Source organism: Copadichromis virginalis, linkage group LG14, assembly GCF_057382275.1.
Source record: "Copadichromis virginalis isolate Kocher_CV1m ecotype Utaka linkage group LG14, C_Virginalis_male_GT1.1, whole genome shotgun sequence".
NCBI lineage: Eukaryota > Metazoa > Chordata > Actinopteri > Cichliformes > Cichlidae > Copadichromis > Copadichromis virginalis.
In genome coordinates, this window is record NC_140631.1 from 18,367,504 (window position 1) to 18,390,216 (window position 22,713).

A 22,713-nucleotide genomic window follows, 5' to 3' on the forward strand; every position below is an offset into this window, starting at 1 on the left:
GATTACTGTGTAATTTTTTTTTACTTTAATTTGATTACTGTCTGTCTTATTAGCTTATTCCTTCTTTTTTGCTTTCTCATGAAACTGTTTGAGTTAGATACAGATATAGAGGTCAATTTTCAGAGTTCTTAGCCATAACTGGGGACCAGCTGGGGAATGTTTGATCATGTATGTTTGATTATAAGTCAGTCCATTTCATGTCTGCACAGCATGCACGCAGCAGTGCAGGTAAATAGTCATGTGGACATGTACTATTAGCTACATGCTAACATGTTATTAGCATGGAAGATCTTTACTCTGAAGTAAAGAGCTCCCATGTAGAACGAGGGGAGACCAGCAGGAAAAAATTTAAACAAAACACCTAATCAGACACTTTAAATCACCCTCACCCTGCTAAACGTGGAAAATTTAAAGAAGCTAGCAAAGTGGCTAAAGCTAATCACAGCAAGCCAAAAGCTAGCTGCCTCAGTTATAATGGTATAAAGATGATATTTCTTTTGTTATACAAATGTGTTACACGTGCTTTTGTTTGGTAAGGTGAAGTTGGGTGTATAAGTAATTTATTTTCAGTTAATTATTTGTACCTCTTTCTAATAATATAACACTTTATTTTCACTTATTTAAGTTAAAGAACATCCTGTAACTTACCTGTAACTACAGTTTGGGGAGAAATTTTAAAGTTTAATTAAATTTAATGTAAAGATAAAACTTTGTTTTGAAGAGAAGTTCATTTTTGATTGTATATGCTGTCAGAGAAAAACTCGAATCGTCATTTCTCATTAGCACGTCACACTTACGAAATATCAGGAATCCAAATCAGCCAAGAAAATTGCAATTGATGCATCTCTAGCTAGAAATATTTATTTGATACCTGGTTTAAAGATCAGTAATATTAAATGAAAATTCCATCACATATTACAGTACAGCATAATGAAGCAGGCGAACTGAAAAACACGACTCATTTTGTACTTGTGGTTATTGTCTCTGGAAAACACTGGTAAATATGTCTATTCTCCTTCATTGCTGAAATATCTCCTTAAACCTGCTGCTGTCCAGACTTTCTTCAATACACTTGCTTATCAACCTGCTGTTTAATAGCTCTGGGCTTCAACAGCGATTACTGGATCGCTAACATCATCAAAGACATCAGCACCCACCAGACTCTTTAACCTTGGAGACCTGACTCTCTTTTTCAGCAGTTTCTGTGATATGTGTCTGCCTAAGTGTATGCTGGTAGCCTAGCTCAGCAAGGTGCTATACATTAATGTAGAATTAATTCTACACCATGCATTCTTGTACAAAGGTGCCCACCTGTCACAAACCAGTTCTTGCGCCATCACTGTAATATGATACTATACTGTATGTGGCTTTGGACTTTAGATAAGTACATTTCCTGTAGTAATACTGAAACAGTAACAGTTTTCTTTGTGACTGAATGTGTTTAAATAATCACACAGTCCTTCAGCCAGTCGACACAAATTAGTGCCCTATTTGGTTTATGTTGGGTTTTATTTTGTTTTTGTACTGATTTTACATTCATTTTCCCATTTTGTTAAGTTTAAGAGAATACTTTTTGGGGGGTTTAAATGCAAATTTTTCATAATGGAAAGCACATGTTAAAAGGCAAACTTTTCACATCTGCAACAAGTTTCTTAAATGTGTCCTGCTCCAGCAACATTTCCAGCAGAGCACTTTTGCCTACAGTTTGCATTTCAGATATTGAGGTACTCAAGTTAAACTCTTTGTCTAATCTGTACTTTGTAAAATGACACTAAAAGGGTACCCACGGTGTGAAGCTTGGTCCTGAATAAGTATCTGCATCTTAGGGGTTGAGAATAAGAATGTGACTTTTTACAAACCAAAAAATTGAGTAGGATAGTAGGAACGTCTGTGGTCACTGATGATTACTAGTTGTGGTAGTTAGTGCCCAGTAAAGCACACTAGTCTGGTGACTGTTGTAGTCTTTAAAGAGCAGTGTTGGGCAAGTTACTTTGAAAAAGTAATTAGTTATAGTTACTAGTAACTTATTTGAAAAAGTAACTGAGTTAGTAACTGAGTTACAATATTCTGAAAGTAATTAATTACTTGAAAAGTAACTATTGCGTTACATTAAAAAAATGTTTAACCCTCTGGGGTCCAGGGTATAATTGGCCATTTTTAACTACTTTTGATTTTCCCTCCACATTTCACCTTTAAAAACACCTAAATACCTTGTTTGGTATCATCCTTTTCAGCACAACCTCACGTGTCTGAATTTACAGTTATGTTTTCATTTTGACATACTGTATTAACACAATTGATCTAAAATCAGACAAAAACATAAAATAAGAGTAGAATTTTTTACTGTAACAACCACAAACATGTTTAATGAATCATATTGCATAACTTTAAATGCAAATATAAATTGTCATATGCACAAGTTTTGCAAACAACAAAGTTATTTGCATTCATTTACCTTTTACCTTGATTTTTTAAAATAACCATTCAAACTATTTACAGAACAATCAGCTGTTCTGCATTCAATAAGATGCCACACAAATTATTTGTGCCACTCCAAAAAAAAAAAACTCCACTAAAAAGGAGAACATCACAGCCTGATACCTGCAGGTCTGACAGCAGCAGGTGTGTCACTCCTTTTTCTACCTGGAGACAGCAGTCGCCTCATTGTTCTGTCACACAACACAAAACTATCCACAACACTACACACTAACTACACAAGACAACACATTAACTACACACTCCAAACATGCTAAACATCACAAATCTCTCACATCTCAAAACTCGCTCTCTCTCTTTTTCTACAGTTTCTCTCTCTCTCGCAGTCACTCATTTTTCCTTTTTTTGCTCATAAGCAGAGAGTGCTTGCTAGCGCTGTCCTTAGGCAGTAAACGTGACAAAACTAGGAAAACGCCACGTATATATTGTTTATCATGACTCTGGTTTTACGTGGCCTATCAACACAATTTAAAAACTGGTATATATCACCTTGTTGCTTTGTCTTTAAGTGGTCTTACCACGACTGCTTTATTCTTCCTCAGTCAAACAGCAGCACTCATTTTTTGCCCCCTTAGCTCCAGGTGTGCCAAAAAGTGATCGTCTGCCAGAAAGTGATTACCGTCCAGCTGCTTAAAGCTGTAGTGCCCAGATTACTTACAGCTACTTCCGTGCAACTGATATAAGATGCGGTAAGCTGAACACAGTTTCAACCGTCTGTTTGTTGAAAAATAGTAACGGACCGTTAGTAACTGTAACGGCGTTGCAGTAATTAGTTAGATTAATCGTTACTGAAAAAAAGTAACGCCGTTATTCCCATCACTGTTAAAAAGTAAACTGGAAATACATCACAGTGATGGATTTCATTACTTTTTAGTTCATGATCCACTTACCATTAAGTTACTCTCTCAGACCCCCACCCCCAAACATTGAAAACAGAAAGAAAACCTTGAAATTGGAGAATTGTTACCCCATAATGATTGGTGTGAAAAAAAGATGCTGAGTCACAAAGGCTGAGTCATACAGATTACAGCATCTGTGATACACAATAGCCTTATGAAATATCTCCAGCATAAAAGAAAAACCCGGTTGTGATTCCGTGGTAGAAATCTCAAGAACTCTTCAGTCTAAAGGTAAAGTTTGTTGGTGCGTTAAGAGATGCAAGTTAAAATAAATAAAAGCTGTATAAAATGCAACACAGTAAACTTCCCCATCTTTTCTTTGAAAGTGTTACTACCATCAAATTCAAACTGAGCATCTATTCCAGAAAAAGACCTGATTAGTCTGTTTTTATTTTTATTTTTATAATTAAACATAGACTTTAAATGATTTGCAAGTCACAGCCTTCTGTTTTCATTCATTTTTTATAAAGTGTCCTAACTCTTCTGGAAACAGGCTACAGCTTCTGCTCACTAGATATTCTGTCTACTAGCTGATACTGTACCTCACACTACAAAAGCAGTCTGACCAGTACCGAGACCTGAGCACCACGCTGAAACGGGGTGCACAAGAGTACATGATTTATTAAAGTGACATCCTTCACTCGTTCGGTTGTTTATTAAATATGAATTGTTCGTCTTGTGACAGTTGGACATTTTTTGCATGAATTATGATGCGTAAATTATTCATGATAAATGAAAAGCCATCTTTAATTCACAACAATGTTGGTATGACACTGCATCTCACTCTGTAAATGTCTTCAATTTGGAAATATTTTTTTTCAAAAACTAAAGAAAAATGATAACATATAGTATTTTAGTGTTATTGCACCCACATTAGCTTTTAATGATGTTAATGGTGTTTTGTTGTAGCCGCAACACTAGATGCAGAAAATATACATTGTGACACTTTGACACATTTCTTGTTAATGTTTCGGTGTATGAGTTATTCTTTTGGCACACATGATTGATATAATTATTAGTATTTATTCTATGAATGGTCTGATAAAAAATACATGATTTTATTCTCAAATATTATTCCAAACCTGCAAAACAAATGTTCACCTCTTAATGGATGTTTATCAATTTAAATATGTAAAAGCTTTTGTAGGTCAGTGTCTTGGTAAAGGTAGGTGTTTTCTTGATGTGGGCGTTTGAGACTGCAGGTTTCATTGCAGTGTTCTGACACAGCCAGCCACTGTTTTAGCATTCAGCACACAGAGGGAGAGCCAGGAGAGGAGGAGAAAGAGAGAGACCAAGCGCTAGAGAGTGAAGAAGCAGGAGAGGAAGTAGAATGAGCCAAACAGGAACACAGAGGTTTTTGAGGCTGAATAAGAGACAGAGAGTCTCTTAGTATTCCAGCTCTGATGCCAAAACTTTTGACTGAATCAAGGATGCTTTCTTCACTAGGGCTTCAATGGCAGCTCTGTCATTTACTTGTATTCCTTGAATCTTTTCACACTGCAGGTGCATCGAGAGAAAGACATTTTTATAGGTGACTTTTACAGGTGCTGAAGATTTGTCCTGATTTTAGTGTTAGCTTCAGTATTTGCATTTGCTTTTCATCCACTGAAAGTCTCCATTCTTGCTTCCCCCCCCTCCAAACAATTGATTTGAGCTATTTGAGCAATTTTCTTCTGCCATGGAAAAAAACACCCCACACTGATTGGCCAGGTGATAGCACTATAAAAACAGCTTTATATTTTAACTGCTACCTCATAAGAAATATGATGTAGAATTGATTTTTGTCTTCAGTTTTCCAGCCTTGAGACAAATCCACTGCACATCGTGTATTTTATAACTGTTTTCTCACCTCTTAGACTTTTATTCAAAAACCCATTTTCTTTGTTTTCCCCCACCATTACACGCTGCCTACTTAACCGCAAGTTTTAAGGTTGGACTTTTGTTTTGCTGTGACTCATAAGACATTCAAACTAGCCATACGTACATGTTTGCATGAGATTAAGTGCCTTAAATCATTGCATATTTAGATGTAAAATATACACGGAAGTTACAGATACAACTGGATGGAGTCTTTTCCACAACATATGTGATGGAATGTTGTGGTATTCCTGTGTCCACACAGGAACTGATTTAAAGTGATGAGTGCCATAGAAAGTCAATGACATTTGGTGACTTTGAGCAACTGCAGGCATGAAAAACATGAACAAAAAGTCTGGCAATGCAAAGTAGTCCCAAAAGTCAAACTCTTCTTAACTTTTGTGCAATTAAAGAAAGTACCAATAATACAAAATAATACTGTTTATTGAGATATGCCATTCGGACGCTCGAATGTCCACTAGTGGCCAGCTGTCAGCAAACCATTTCCTCTGTGTGGCCTTCGGTTTGTATGACATAATGTTAGAAATATAGCCTAGACGATACCAAAAACTTGGTGAGATGAATATGAGGTAAATGCGAGTGACCACAACTGGAGACTAGTAGGTCTGCGGGCGGCCAACCATCAGCTTCAACGCGACCCATGACAAGCAAGACTCTACAGGTGTGGAGGTGGCTTTATTCATGTATCTATCCCCATGGTTACCATGACTTACAAAGATTGACTGTTATCTGAACAGTTCAGAAATGGCACACAGACTTGGTAGTAGTTATGTTGTTTTAGTTGCTCTCAAAACTAGTGTTGAAAATTTTGGTATGGCTCTGAATTAGTTAACACAACAAAACACACCATTCATTTTTTCAGTATTTTTAAACTGGATTTTTTGGAGACCTGGAATGTAAATGTGCAGGGATCAGTTGGAACTCAACATATTTTCCATATTGACCATAATAGACTGGTAATTTAGTCAGCAGCAGGATTTGAAGGTCAGCTTTGTCACCCAACCCACACAAAGCAGCAACCGGACAAATGCATCACAGTTTGTTTTAACTGAATGTACGGTTAAGGTAGTTTGGGGTTGTTGTTTTTTTTATACTTCAATTTTTGGTTGAGCTCAGTGAATTACGCCTCACTACACACTATACCTCCAGAGGACTAATTCACTTAATTCCTTTCACTTCCACCAGATTATGCAGCCTGTAGTAACCCACATAGCTCATGCTGTAATGTACTTACTGCTACTCCTCACAGTAGAGGAGCCTATTTGGTGTCATATGCACAATATATGAATCATGATTACTGTTTGTCCCTTTCCAGGTAACATACATTTATTCTTATTCTCATATTCAGTTTCATTTGAGGGTTTCAGTTTAGTTTAGTGAATCTGTAACAGTTTCAAAGCACGGCTGTTATACAGTTCATTAGTAGCCAGATAGTCCGAGAAGCAGATTAACAACAAATATTTTCCTGGTTTCCTGCAGGATGGTCACAGCACTGATTTCAGTTTCTCTTTGCGTAGCCGTGCTACCCCGAGGAGTGGTGGAAAGTTCAGTCCTGCGGTCTGACCTCAATCAGCTTAGATTAAAGCTCTGATCCAACGTCTGGTCCCCCTGCGACTTGTTTCCCGATGCAGCATAACCCCGACTCTGAAATTAGTCTCAGAATGCAACTCTCGCTTCTCACCACCGCTGGGTGGTCAATGCATTATATTCCCCGTAATGTTTTTCTGTTGCAGTGGCACAAGATTGTACCACAGTAACTGCTCTAAGAAACAAAGTAAACCGTGTTAGAGGAGAGAGGAGCGTTTGACTGCATCTTTTCGAACACGTGTGGCGCACTGTAAGGCTTTGATGAGACAGATGTTTTAATTTTAATTTAATGTCTGAAAAGTGACACAGGAGAGTTGAAGTGGGCCATGAAGGTACCACACAAAGCCAGAACATTCATAAGCTCATTTATCATCTCTGCGTCTCTGCTGACCCGACTAGAACTGGGTCCCTCCTCGCTGTGTCTGACTCACAGTTTACTCAGAGCCGGTCCCACCTTCCTCTTTAAACAATAACAACACTGACTCACCGGCGCAACCTTTATGGAAGCGAACACCCTTTACTAAACATTTTTAACCTTTCGCACTCAAGCAGCGTCATATACATAATGTAGTATCAACGTCAGTGCGACATTAGCAGGGTTTTATTGGCAACATGTCGGTTATCTCAGCCACTTCCGTTCACACTGGTCCGCTGATGTTGATTGGTGCATAAAAACGCTGGTGGCTTGTCACCGAAATGCAGATTGTCAGCTAAGATCTGACCGACTTGGCTCTCATTTAAATCGCAGCAACTTCAGAGCGTCTGTTGGCAGCGAGGATGCTGTGACACTAGTTCATCTGTACGTCGAGGCTTATTTAGCCTGCTGAGAGTGAGAGCCCGCTGTTCCTATTAGATTCTGTCTCTGGCAAAGTGGGGATGATTAGATAAAGTGTGTCTGGTGGAGTGGAGCTCTTTTTACTTTACAGTAGCAGTGCCTGCAAATGAATGGAGAGAAAGACTCCACTCTCTGACAATAACACCCAAATCTCCACCGAATGTTTTTTAATGCATCTTGCAGCCGAGGCCTCGGTCGCTCTCGCTCAATTAACCCATAGCAGTTTATGTGCTATACACTACGTCTTCACCAGTTTCCAATTTTTACATTTAACTTTTAAACGGCCGTAATTTCTTGCTGACGTTGAACAGAAATTACTCCTAAAAGCCAACGCTGCGAGCGAATTAAAGAGGAGCGGGTTGTGGAGAAGAAATACAATACAGTGCAGTACAATTCAATACAATAGCTCTCATTCTGAATCCCCTCCCTACTGTAGTGTCCCCTTCATTCTGTCATAACACAATAACTGAGCTCTGACGTCTTAAAAGGCATTGCAGGAGCATAGAGGTGCTTGAAGAGAAAATTGCAGCAGCTCACAGCGGCTGGAGTGAAATACCATTTTGCCTCACTCAAGATGGATTCCACAGTGAGATTTCAGACGACCAGTACAGAATCAAAATGGAGAAGCCAGAAGGGAGGAGAGGGAAAAAGGGAAGGAGGCAGTGTGTGTGTGTGTAGTGGACAGCTTTGGAGGAGATGTTTGAATTGAGTTTTTGCTGCTGCATTGTTGTAATATGGTTTCTAGGATTTTACAAGTACACTCTTACACATATTTTTATTAAAACCAGCCAGCGAAAAGTGATCGGTATGTGAAGTAAAGGTACACACATCAGATAAATGAGAACTGCCGCTACAGCTGCGTACAAAACCAGTGAAAATGGAGCTGAAAAGAGAAGGCGTTGATGAAAAACAGCGTTGTTTTTCTCGCATCTGGCCTCCTCGACCTCTGAGAAGATTTCCTTTTACCAATTGTCTTGCTCGCTGGCGTGCATGCATGGCTGCCGGCATACACACACACAGTCACACCCTCTCTCGCTCTCTTTATAGATTCCACTTGCTGGTTGCCCATCTAACAGCCCTGTATGTAAAACCCGCGAAACCCCTTCAGGACATCAAATCCGTGGAATCTGTTGTCGGTTCTATCTAGGTCAATGCTTACAATAGCTGAGCAGTTTTGTTTTGCTTCTCTCGCCTCTCTCTGTATTCCTCCTGTTTGCTTTTACCCCACAAGGTTGATTTTCCTCTGCCTGTGCAAACATCTAAAATGCATATAAGATGTAAGCATATTAAGCACGCTTTGCTTCCTTCATACATATTAGTCTCCGGTGGAATATTAAAATGTGCTGCCTCTTGGCCAGGACTCCCTTGAAAAAGAGGTCTTTGATCTCAACGGGACATTCCTGGTTAAATAAAGGTTAAATTAAAAAAAAAATAAAAAATAAAAAAACATGTAGCGGTTTGATGTTAGCATTAGTGTATAATCTAAGATTAGGTTAAATTCGCTCACCACCTCCCCACTCACTGTTTTTGTAGCTAATTGGTTCTGTCTGGTAACACTGTAGCTCATCGTGGCGCTGCGGCCAACCACTGCACCAAATGTAGGAGAGAGATCGGGATTACATTGTGACATACATTTTTTTCTATAATTTTCTCTGATTTTCTGGGGGATGTTGTTAGACGAGGGACGTCACATCTAATTTACAAACCTACATAGGAAAAAGAAACCTTTGCACCTACTTGGATTTTGAAATCTGTTTGGACATTTTGACCTAAACACAATAATAAATATTAAAATTCTTCACTCAAGAACTATTTTTTTAAAAAAGAAAAAAACATTACAGTCCTTAGTTTTTTGGTTTGTTTGTTCTTTTTATTGATTTAATAGGACGTTAATAGATATAGTTAATAGGATGTTAAGTCTCTGTTTAACAATAGACCCACAGCTCCTACCTTTCAGTTTATATGAGTTAACCACTGCTGGTCTCCTTTAGATATCATATGTAATGCAAATTAAATATGCAGAGAAATGTTTCGCTAATAAAAACAGTCAAATGCATTCAGGAAATAATGCAAAACATATATTAAAAATGAAAAAAACTACAGTATGCCTTAAGAAAATAGGAGGGTGTACAGATCTTACTGTAAGTTGTTATATTTTTCTGTCTTCTAATTTGTTTTTACTTTTATCTCATTCATTTGTTAAGTTGTTTAAATGTTTAGTTTTCCTAGGTTTTTATTAGTTTCAGTGTTAGTTTGTCTTTTCAATCATCATTGTATGGGCATACCATTTTTAAAGGTCTTGTTTTTATTTTAGTTAACAACATATTTTTTAATGTCTAATTTTAGTTTTTAGTTTAGTTTCAGTTGACACTACTCAGCTTGAATCAGAGTAATCCAGACTTAAACCACTTGGTGTAATTGGAGGTTTCTCTTCCTCTTGATAATGATGGAAGAATGTACTATGGCCTGTACATTCATATCCAAGCCACTGACTTTCATTTTTTTTTTATACAGTTTATCTGTCAATCTATGTTTTTCTTGTGAGGGATGTTGCTTACGTTGTGCTTATTTTCAACCAAACTAAACATACAGGGGAAACAAGAAACTTCCTTGAGGAAAAAATCCCTCATGAAACATGTCACTCTTAAAAATAGCTGCACATTAACATATTATAACCTTGTTATTGTCGAAATCTTGCTTCACAAGCAGATAGCCAAATATTTGCACAGTAAGGTGATGACACAGAGTACACACTCCAGGCCATAAACGCTTCGGCACATTCAGTGACAAATAAATTCCAGTGCACAACCATGTTTTTGAGTATGCACTGTTGGTTATCTTGTCCACAATGTCCTCTTAGCATGATTTTTTTTTTTTCAATTCGTTTACCACCACTCTACATGTGTCAACTTTTAGCTTTTTTCTGTTGTTTTATTGGTTTAGCAGGGGTTTACATCTAGTGCAGAATCCTCTGAGTTTCTTGTCATGAAGTTGTTATTTGATCTTTAACTAGGAAACATGTGCTTACATCTGTGTCCTGGAGAGAATGCTTTACCTGCTGTGCGGTGGTGGAGGGACTTCTCTTTACCATGCAAATGATTTAGCTGTCAGAAGACTTCTGCTGAGCCCATTATCTGTTTTTATCTGTGCAAAGTTCCTTTTGTGTTTTTGAATGAAATGTTGATGTTAGCTAACCAAGTGCCTTTGGTATTTAATCCCACTGTTTTAATTAATTTTTAAAAATCTTTTTACTAGTCATACACACAGCGTCATTACAGTCAGCAGTAACTGACAGCTCTCAATGAAACAGTTGGCTTTGAGGTTGGTGTGAGCTTTTTTGTGGTACAACTAACAGGCAAACAAACAGCAGCTGACCAGAAACCTTTGCTCTTTGAATATCTTCTATCATCTGCAGTATATAATTTGATTAAAAGTTTTAAAGAATCTGGAGAAAACCCAAAAGTCAAGTCTTCAATGCCGCATTGCATTAAAACAGTCATGAGTCTTCCAGAAAGTTCACGGTGCCATTCAGAACTGCAGGTTAGAAGTCTGTCTGAAAATGAGCTGTAAGTGAACAGAAACGCTGGCCTCCTCTTTGGGCCACAGTTCATTTAAAATGGACTGAGCCAATGGGGAGCACTGTTACTGGTCAGAAAAATCTAAATTATGGGATTTTGATTTTTGGGAAACATAGATGTCATGTCACCCAGACAGAGGAGTGGGACGATTCTGCTTGTTATCAGCATTCAGTCCAGAAGCCTGCATCTCTAATGGTGTTAGTGTGACTTAGTTCTTTTTAAATTGGCAGCTTGAACATCTGGAAAAGGCAGCATCAATTTTGAAATATACATACAGGTTTTAGAGCAACAAATGCTCCTATCCAGATGACGTCTTCTTCAGAGAAGGCCTTGCATATTTCAGTAAGACAATGCTAAATCACAGCTGAACTGCACTGTCTGCAGTCCAGGCGGTCACCATTTGAAACTGTCTGGAGCATCATGAAATTAAAAATACAACAAAGAAGACCCAGGACTGTTCAGCAGCTAGAATCCTCTATCAAACAACATTCCCATCTCCCATTGGTCCAGCAGGTGGACTCCTCATTTGCCAGAAGTTTATGAACTGTTGATGCCGCACAGTCGTAAACACGGCTCTGTCCCAACTTTCTACACATGTGGCTGCCATCAAATTTAAAATGAGCACATCATTTTCCCTAAAATTGTGCACTCACTCCATTTAAAGATTTGATATATTTTATATGCTCTACTGTGAATAAAATGTGGGTTTGTAAGATTTTCAAAGAATTGCATTTTGTTTAGTTTTTTTATTTTATTTCTTCTTATATACACAGCGTTCCTACTTTTTAAGAATTGAGATTTTACTTTTAAATGGTGCTACAATTTGTGCACCATGGGGAATTTCATAAATTCATTTTTTGTGCAGTAATATCAAGTATATGTTCAAATTAAAGCTTGATCTGGCTAACAAACAAAAATGCCAAATACTTTTTTTTTGGACTCTTAGTATAGCTTATAGTTCTATTTGGGTTCACTTTATATCTTATATTTATGTGGAGGAAAAAAAAGTAGACTAGAGTGCCAAAAAGGATTTAAAAAAATCGAACGGGTACCGCTGCAGCTTTGCAACCCCGTGATGGCACAGTACGATATTTTTCTTCTCGACCCGGTCGTCGTCACCTATTGCTATTGTAGGACTCTCCCTAGCCCGAAAGGCTTCCTGTGCTATCTCTGTCGTAGCATACCCACCACTGCACAGAGAAGACAATATCCTGTAAATTGCTTTTTCAATCAGTTTTGACGTCAATCTGCTCCCATGGGACTGTGGGCATCCACGTGATGGCTGTGAGGAAGGTTTCTTTCCTTATGGATGGTGACAACCCCACTCAACCTCGTTTGATCTGCAGAATTAACATAATATTACCGTACTTACAGAACTGCCTGTGACAGCATAAGAGGGATTGGTTTTCTGTAACAGACTATGGTGCCAGTGAGGCTACTGCAACAGCACAAAGACAAGACAATAAAAGCTGTTAAAGGTTAAGGACTCGTATAATAAACACAATATGTGGACTGAGTTTTTAATTTGTATATTTTGTACATGATTAATTCAATATTTATAGCAGTTACAGCATCATTTAAGATGATATTTCTTGTGGTGTGTATTTATATGTGACATCTGTGACATTAGAAATTCATTAGCACCCTATGGAGGAAGAGAGAAAATCTCTCAGTGGTGCTGGAGTGAATGCATTTTCTTTATATTGTAAAAGCTGTTGTGATGCTATAAGACAACCACACAACTGCTTTCTTTCTTATCTTCTCCAGGACAAAGATATCTCATCACATCCACGGGAGCCTTGTATATTTTGGACGTCCTGCCTGAGGATGGCCTGAATAACTATCGCTGCACCACGCGTCACCGCTACACCGGTGAAACTCGCCAGAGCAACAGTGCACGTCTCATTGTGTCGGGTCAGTACTGCATTTAAAGATAACACTTAGTCAGAAGTTACAAATATATATGCGCTTTTCATATTTGATACTGGGATCATCCCTACAGGGAGTGCAGAATTATTAGGCAAGTTGTATTTTTGAGGAATAATGTTATTATTGAACAACAACCATGTTCTCAATGAACCCCAAAACTCATTAATATCAAAGCTGAATGTTTTTGGAAGTAGTTTTTAGTTTGTTTTTAGTTTTAGCTATTTTAGGGGGGTATGTGTGTGCAGGTGACTATTACTGTGCATAATTATTAGGCAACTTAACAAAAAACAAATATATACCCATTTCAATTATTTATTTTTACCAGTGAAACCAATATAACATCTCCACATTCACAAATATACATTTCTGACATTCAAAAACAAAACAAAAACAAATCAGCGACCAATATAGCCACCTTTCTTTGCAAGGACACTCAAAAGCCTGCCATCCATGGATTCTGTCAGTGTTTTGATCTGTTCACCATCAGCATTGCGTGCAGCAGCAACCACAGCCTCCCAGACACTGTTCAGAGAGGTGTACTGTTTTCCCTCCTTGTAAATCTCACATTTGATGATGGACCACAGGTTCTCAATGGGGTTCAGATCAGGTGAACAAGGAGGCCATGTCATTAGTTTTTCTTCTTTTATACCCTTTCTTGCCAGCCACGCTGTGGAGTACTTGGACGCGTGTGATGGAGCATTGTCCTGCATGAAAATCATGTTTTTCTTGAAGGATGCAGACTTCTTCCTGTACCACTGCTTGAAGAAGGTGTCTTCCAGAAACTGGCAGTAGGACTGGGAGTTGAGCTTGACTCCATCCTCAACCCGAAAAGGCCCCACAAGCTCATCTTTGATGATACCAGCCCAAACCAGTACTCCACCTCCACCTTGCTGGCGTCTGAGTCGGACTGGAGCGCTCTGCCCTTTACCAATCCAGCCACGGGCCCATCCATCTGGCCCATCAAGACTCACTCGCATTTCATCAGTCCATAAAACCTTAGAAAAATCAGTCTTGAGATATTTCTTGGCCCAGTCTTGACGTTTCAGCTTGTGTGTCTTGTTCAGTGGTGGTCGTCTTTCAGCCTTTCTTACCTTGGCCATGTCTCTGAGTATTGCACACCTTGTGCTTTTGGGCACTCCAGTGATGTTGCAGCTCTGAAATATGGCCAAACTGGTGGCAAGTGGCATCTTGGCAACTGCACGCTTGACTTTTCTCAGTTCATGGGCAGTTATTTTGCACCTTGGTTTTTCCACACGTTTCTTGCGACCCTGTTGACTATTTTGAATGAAACGCTTGATTGTTCGATGATCACGCTTCAGAAGCTTTGCAATTTTGAGACTGCTGCATCCCTCTGCAAGATATCTCACTATTTTTGACTTTTCTGAGCCTGTCAAGTCCTTCTTTTGACCCATTTTGCCAAAGGAAAGGACGTTGCCTAATAATTATGCACACCTGATATAGGGTGTTGATGTCATTAGACCACACCCCTTCTCATTACAGAGATGCACATCACCTAATATGCTTAATTGGTAGTAGGCTTTCGAGCCTATACAGCTTGGAGTAAGACAACATGCATGAAGAGGATGATGTGGACAAAATACTCATTTGCCTAATAATTCTGCACTCCCTGTACATTGAAAATTTAGAGTTGGGTTGGGCATTTTAAAATGTCATAAGATAAAGAAGCTGCATCTCCACATATGGTGTGTTGCAGACAAAACTGAGTTATGCAGTGACCTATTCTGTCTTTTTCATCGTCATTGTGTCAGATGTTAGATAAAAGTAAACAAACCAGGAGGTATCAGCAAAGAGCAGTAGATTCTGATAAAAATAAGTCATTTAGCATGAAATGCACATTTATATTCTTCATTTATTTAGTATGTCTGAATTCGGTTGTAGGAGACAGTAAAACTGCGGTAAATTACAGAAGCAAGTCTCTTTCTCTCTTTTCCACCACGTAACAAAATATACAGTATGTAGAACTGAATGTTGACCCGAAGAATCAATATTGGATTAGACTGTCGAGCGGCTGGCAACGCTCACCACTAATTAACACTAAATTCTCTGCTCCTTCCAGACCCCACCAATGCTGAGCCAGTCATCTTGGATGGCTTTGACCACCGAGAGGTGATGATTAATCATCGGGTGGAGCTGCCCTGCAAGGCTTCAGGCTACCCAATGCCCAAATACCGCTGGCTGAAGGACAACAGCCCCTTGGAGCTCGACAGTCGCATACACCAGACAACCTCGGGGTTGCTGATAGAGAGCACACAGCCCAGTGACTCGGGAACATATGTCTGTGAGGTGTGGAACAGCTATGGCACCGCGGAGGTCATGGGTCGCCTGTATGTCAAACGTAAGTGCTTTATAAAATTCAGGGGTTCTTCTATGTTGTGGGTAGCTGAAACTGCTGTATTAGAGTAATGAAGTGAAATGAGTGGGAAAAAAAACAGCCTTGGCACGTGTTAGAGAGTGGATGGTTAGTTTGGTTCATGTGAGTAAAATGAACATATAAACTAAACAAGAAGTACTCAGAGAGCACATACCTCCACCGAGGCGGCTCACTCTCTGGGCACTTGTAAGAATATACCATTATATTTTGTATATATTAATTTTCTTTTCTTTGCTCTTTTTAAATGTACTTTGTAGACTAGAATCCACATATGTGATTCCCTGTATGCTTATATGTTGTCAATACAAGCAATGTCAGTAAGAAACATAGATTTAAATAGCGCTACATAGCCTTCAGAGGAATCTGCTGACCTTGAAGGAGGTCAGAGGTCAAATGCGACATGATTTTAAATCGTTCTTTCTTTATAGAACTTTCTATATGCTGACAACACACACCACATTTGTAATATTTGTAGTTTCTAAGGTATGAGGCTTTTTGTCAGTTTTCAATAATAAATCATTTAGTTGACCTTGAAGACATCGGTGGATGTAAGCTGAATTTTAAAGGATTGTTAACATGACCCCACTCTACACTCTACACATCAGAATTCATTTGAAACTTTTACACCTTGGTGTTTACAGACAGAACGAATGACACACACACAGGCAAACGCTACCAAAAACATAACTTCCTTGTTGGAGGTAATTAAGGATTATGAAGCTACAACAGTAAATACTAGGGGTGCAACGATATTCGTATCGATATTGAACCGTTCGATACAGTGCTTTCAGTTCGGTACGCATATGTATCGAACAATACAACATTTGTAATTTATTTTATCAATTTTCCTTCTGACGATGCTGTCTGTGTTGAGCGCTCAGTGAATCTGTGTTCGACTACTCCGCCTAGGCTGCACTGTCGAGCGCAGATCCACTGAGCGCTCAACACAGACAGCATAGTCAGAAGGAAGAGCGCAGGGCAAGCTAGCGAGACAGAAGTTAAGCTCTACTTGCAACAGGCAAATTGAACCTCATTCAGATCTGGCGTTTGGAATTATTTTGGTTTTCATGTGACGTATGACCCTGAAGGTAAGCGAGTCATGGACTAAAGCAGAGGTGTGGACTCGAGTCACATGACTTGGACTCGAGTCAGACTCGAGTCATTAATTTTATGACTTTAGACTTGACTTGAAAAAATGTTGTAAGACTTGTGACTTGACTTGGACTTTTACACCAATGACTTGGGACTTGAATTGGACTTGAACCGGTTTACTTGAAAAGACTTGATATTTTACCCCAAATATAAAATTTAACATGCATATTATATAGAGATTGAAAATGTGACGTCATTCACGGGTAGAACCGCAAAGGATTCTGGGAACTCGTGGCAAGAGGTACTAGCGCACGCAGGCTTTCAATTAAAATCAGTCACACAGCGATAAAAAGAAACACAAAAATGTCAAGAAGCTGTTGTATTATTAACTGCAATAGCCGGTCGCATGACAGCCACGGGAAGCCGACGGGTAAAGAGATCGGTTGTTATCGGATTACGTCGTTGAAGAGAAATTGTTCGAGCCATGTTTCCAAAGTAACAAAGACGCGACGGGTGGCCTGGATTGCAGCCATTCAAAGATCAAATATAACGTCCCAGAACACTCCAGCTCACAGGTTAGTCTGCTCCAAGCATTTACACAAAGGTCAGTCTGCTGTTGTAGTTAATACGTCATTTTCATAACATAATTGGTGATATAGGTTACAAGCAAGTCTGGCGCTGAACAGAAATTGTTGCACTATGCTCCTTTATTTATTGTGCATAAATAGTGAATTGTCCTGACACAATATTGCGTTTCGCTTCTGTTATTATGGTACATTGACAAAAACATATACTTTTATTCACAGGATAAAACAGGTTTTTTGTATCACTAATTGCCCAGTACGATTACAGCATACAGTATTATTGTCACTGCTACATTTCTGTGATGGGTACCAGAAATTATTTCCACTACTAATTAATTACCGTTGAGCTCAAAGGTCCTATTAATAAACGGTTAAGGAATGTGTATTTATGACGACGATTTGTGAGACTGGTAAACTTATGATACGTACGATGGTCTTTCGTTCTACACGGTGCATTTCAAGGTCCTGCACCCATCCGTCGGTAAACTGTACCTGGGCTTGTTGCAGTGACCTGAAGTTACTAAACTTCATGAGTGTATGCACTCACTCCAAGAGCTGTATAATTATAAATATGCATATAAATATGCTACGATGAGATAGCTGACTTCATCTAACTAGCAAATGTTTTCAAGGCTACGTTGGTGATGCAGTTTTTTTTTTAAATGATATTTTAAAAAAATATATCATTTATTTATGTATGATATTTTTGTCATGCGATTTCAAAGCCGGTCCTACAACCGCATCCAAGAATAACATGCAGCTTATCTCAGAACTGTCGGTGAAAATTATTCTTGGAGCTAGGTTTAATTGAGCTGCATTTTAAAGAGGTGCAATTTCACAATTTGTGTATATTTTCTAAGTTCACTATTTTGTCATGTGTTGAGAAAAACACAGATTAAAAAATTACATGGTCTAATATTTACATTTAGCATAACTGCAACATGCTTTTTTTCGTTTTTTTTTTAAAGACTCGAAAGGACTTGAAATTCAAAGTTTCAGACTTGTGACTTGACTCGGACTTTTACACCAGTGACTTGAGACTCGACTCTGACTTGCCTGACATTACTTGAGACTTGACTTGAGACTTGAGGATAAAGACTTGAGACTTACTTGAGACTTGCAAAACAATGACTTGGTCCCACCTCTGGACTAAAGTAAAACAGTATGTTGGATGTGCCATGCAATGCTCAATTACATTGGTGTGAACTAGTGTGTTAGCGCAGTTAGCTCGTTAACGTGTTTGCCGTCTAGCCCCATGCACGGAGCGATCGGCGGTGGCTCGTTAACGGAGATTTGCCGTGTTGTGGCGTTAAGGTCATTTCAACGAGATTAACCTGAAAGCACTAGTGGGAACACAACGAATATGACTGCACATTTACGCCGACATCATCCTAGTGCAAAGACAAGTGGAAGCAGACAAAAAAAAGCAAGCATGCTACTAACTTTAGCCGAGTCATTTAGACAGCTGTTAGCACATGATTCTCCTTATGCTGCTGAGAATATAGCCCAGAAGAAGCGGATAGTATAGCTTTTATTTTGGAAAGAGCCATTTCTCTGTAATAAACTCTCTTTTCCAAAGATGAGTGATTCCTCAATCAGATACAGGGCTCGCAATATCGCTAGCCCGACGTCCCGGAGCTAGCGATTTTTTCAGTCCGGCTACCAAAATCTTTCTCTTCCCTGCCCGTCGGGCTATTGTAGGAAAAATATATGTCAATGCTTTTGCATTCTTTCAGAAATGTAGCTGGGTAATTATGTCATTGGCATCGGTGAGCCACTGTCAATATGTGACATATTGAAGTCGCGTTTGAATTTGCGCTTGTTTTTTTGCTTTCACTTTGCAATCGTGCGAACTGTGTATAGAGAGCGACAGCACTGATCTGTGAGTGATGATAATTTGTACACCAATTCCTCTGACATCGTCTTATTAATCGTTAGCTTACTATGCAAACATGACAAGTGAAATCTCCCGCAGCAAGCTTAAACATGTGAGAGGTTGATCGTGCAGAGAATCGCTGAGCTTATGTGAGTGAGTGTGTAAAAGCATTTCAGTTCTGCTGAGCCAAATAAGACAGGTCAGGGTGAAGAAGTGACAGCCAAAGAAAAGCTTACCACAAAACGGAGAAGTTATGACAAATCAGACTATAAGGCAAAAAGAAAGTGCAGCTTTATGGTTTCATGGACAAAAGAATTTCTGTGGCTGCAATATGACGAGCTAAATAACCAGGGCTGCACATAAGTGGTCCGCAGGTGCGCATTCGCTGTCAAAATAAAAAACACGCACAAGGGTTAGGGTTAAATTTAAAAACTGTACTTTTGAGTTAAAATATATATTTATAATTTTAATAAATGACAAATTAAAAATGCATGAACATTTTTTTGTATCGAAAAAATATCGAACCGTGACACCAAAGTATCGAACCGAACCGAACCGTGAATTTTGTGTATCGTTGCACCCCTAGTAAATACGTGTGTGTGAGATTGAAATGATTTGCCAGTAACTGACTCCTGCACCAGCAGCACCACTGGGGGCTGTGTTTAGTGATAGCAAGTGACACCCTGCTTGTTTTGTTTGATACAGTGATGTACTGCATTGATGAGAATCAAATGTTAGCGCTAGCATTCTTAATGATTAAGAATAAACATTGAACTTGGACAAATATAATGATAATCATACTGTACCTCATTATTATATTTACTACCCAATTTTTTTTCTTAAACATCTCTTTGATTTCTGTGTCCACAGAACCCTTGAAAGTAGTGGTCAGCCCTCGAAAGGTGAAGGGCAGCGTGGGTAGCAAGGTGTCTCTGTCCTGTAGCGTGAGCGGCTCAGATGAATACGAGCTGTCATGGTATCGCAACGGAGAGATCATCTACCCTGGCAACAATGTTCGCTTCATTGGGCTAAACCGGGAGAACCTCATGATGGAAGGAATGTCGAAAAGTGATGGCGGGGCTTACCAGTGCTTCGCCAGGAAGGGCAAGATGTCTGCACAGGACTTTGTTCAGGTTATCCTTGAAGGTAAAATGGCATCACTGCTGCAAAGGTATCCAAACACACAAATACTGACCAAAACGCTACACAGTAGCAGCTGTCCTATACATATTCAGTGAGTTAGCACAAACAGATTCAGGCCTTGAAGATCAATAGGGTTTATGTGTTAATGGCATGCTGCTGCGATTCTCTGCCACCACTAGAATGATTGCCCCACACTTCACAAACACATACAAAAATACATCCACACACTCTTTAATCCATTAACTTACCTTGGAAGCGTTGCTTAGGCAACTGTCTCCTGTGGCCAGGGAGCTGTAAAAAGAAGATATTGATAATCTATAATCATGTGGAATACACCTAGATTATCAGAGAGCAGCAGCAGCAGCAGCAGCAGGCAGACACAGACATTTGAAAAGCCGACAACTCTCTGTGTCTGGTAGAAAAGCTCATGGATCTATGTTCTTAATGAAAAAATGGCAAAGTCTTCTCAGAAAGACATGATTTTTTTCCTTTCCTTTTGCTGCTTTCTATCACTGTTTTATTAACAAAAATGTTTTCTTCTAAAGAAAAAAAAGATTTGTCTCCAACAACAAATGTATACTGCGTCTGGATATTACAAAGAGTAGTATGTAGACAATACAGGATATAAATGTTTTTTTTTTGAATAATGAGTAAATGACTGAAAAAAATTTACCTGGTTTTTATGCAGGATTTCAGTAGAAGCTGTATCAGATGAACAAAGATTTTACATCACTTGCCCAAAAGTGGAAAAATGTGTAATTACCGACTGGTTAGTGAGTGGCACCTGGAGGTTGCTGGCAGTCACTTGGTGAAATTGATCACAAAGTGTGCTGTGCCACAAAGCCATCTTTATGATTGCCTTGATTTTTAGAAGATTGCTGCAGTTACCAGGAGTTTGCAAGAAAGATGTGGATTGCCAGCTACCAGCCAAGTGCTAACAAAATTTGCATCCAGATTTCCAAAGCCGTAACTTTTGCACGGAAGACAAACTATTTATGTTTTTTTTTTTATCTCACTTTCCAGTTTTGCCACCACTCAGAGAGTAGCTTGTAGACATGCTGGCATGGTCAACACCTGAGAGGGGTGCTAGCTACCAAACCATTTTGGCTTTGCTAGCCAGTGGGGAGCACACAACTGTGTCACTGGGGCTTTATTTGCTCGGGCTAGGGTTGCCAACCGTCCCTTAAAAAACGGAATCGTCCCGTATTTAGAAACAAAAGTACACGTCCCGTATTGAGCTAATAAGGGACGCACTTTGTCCCGTAATACAGTGAGAATCAAAAGTAGTCTATAACTTTTAATGGAATTAACGCTTTGTTTGAAAACATAATTCCCAGCCCCTCTCCTGCTTTGTGACCAATGAGCTGACAGCACACTTATGACAATTCGAGTATGACAATTCAGATTATCTCATTGGTCGAGGAAAGGTCGCTTGCGGAGAAAATACCGGAAGACAACAGATGACCACAACAACAAGCATGGTCAACAGGGAAACAAACGCCGACACTGCAGTGCACGTCTCGGATGACAGTACACCTAAAGCTGGGCAGACACTGCGATTTTTTTCAGTCACGTTATTCAGCTCTTGCTCAAACTGCACGATTGACTCGCAGGGATTAGAAGTTTGCAGGTCACGATGCAGGGTCTCACACTATACGGCCCGATGCTCTGATGCGACCTGAGTGCTCACACTGTGCCAACATAACATGAAGGTTATAACAGAAAATCTGTCGCTCGCTCTCTCTGTCTTTCACTCACACAGACACACCACCACCATCAACTTTGCTAAATTGCTAATGAAAAACATGATCAGGCAGCTGTGATTGAGCAGCAGTGTAAATCCAACTATTTTCACGGTTGTTGTGGTCGTGATAATTTTGTGATGCCACATCGAAAAGGCTCGGATGAGCTTTCCAAAGTTCTACAAGTTGTGCCTCCATCACTTGTGTCCAGATCACACGCTGCACAGCCGTGCTGCGCCGTCTTTTTCACCGATGTTTACGTGTTTGCGCATGAGCAGTGTGAGCGGCTGTGGTGACACCCTCACGAGCGATTGATGATCGGGAGCTGGTCGTGAGGTGTTAATCGCTTCTCGTTACCCCACGTATACTACACGATGCACGATGAAGGCCAAAATCGGGCCGATCACCAAATCGGTCGCACGACTCAAAAATCGGCTCAAAATGGGCCAAAAATCGCACAGTGTAAGCCCAGCATTAGAGCAGCAATGTTTGTTCGCTCAGAGAAAGAAAAAAAAAAAGGCTGCAAAAGTACAGGGAGGACTGGGAAAAGGAAAACTCCTGGCTGGGAAAGTGCACGATAACACCTATAAAGCGCACTGCACTGTGTGCCGGCGCACTTTTTCCATAGGCATGCTTCTAATGGTGGGCACATGAAGAACACGAGGGGCGTGAAAGCTCGGGG

The 22,713-nt window shown here is 39.5% G+C and overlaps 1 protein-coding gene across 2 annotated transcripts in view; it reads left to right on the forward strand.

Annotated features, from left to right (window-relative positions):
• Positions 1-22,713, forward strand: part of LOC146693794 (cell adhesion molecule DSCAM-like) — a 134,705-nt gene that overhangs the window by 68,111 nt on the left and 43,881 nt on the right. For both annotated transcript variants that reach the window (XM_085429700.1, XM_085429701.1), the window contains exons 4-6: positions 13,041-13,187; positions 15,280-15,558; positions 20,017-20,292. In XM_085429700.1, the coding sequence (XP_085285826.1) occupies positions 13,041-13,187; positions 15,280-15,558; positions 20,017-20,292 (702 nt within the window). The remainder of the gene's footprint in view (positions 1-13,040; positions 13,188-15,279; positions 15,559-20,016; positions 20,293-22,713) is intronic.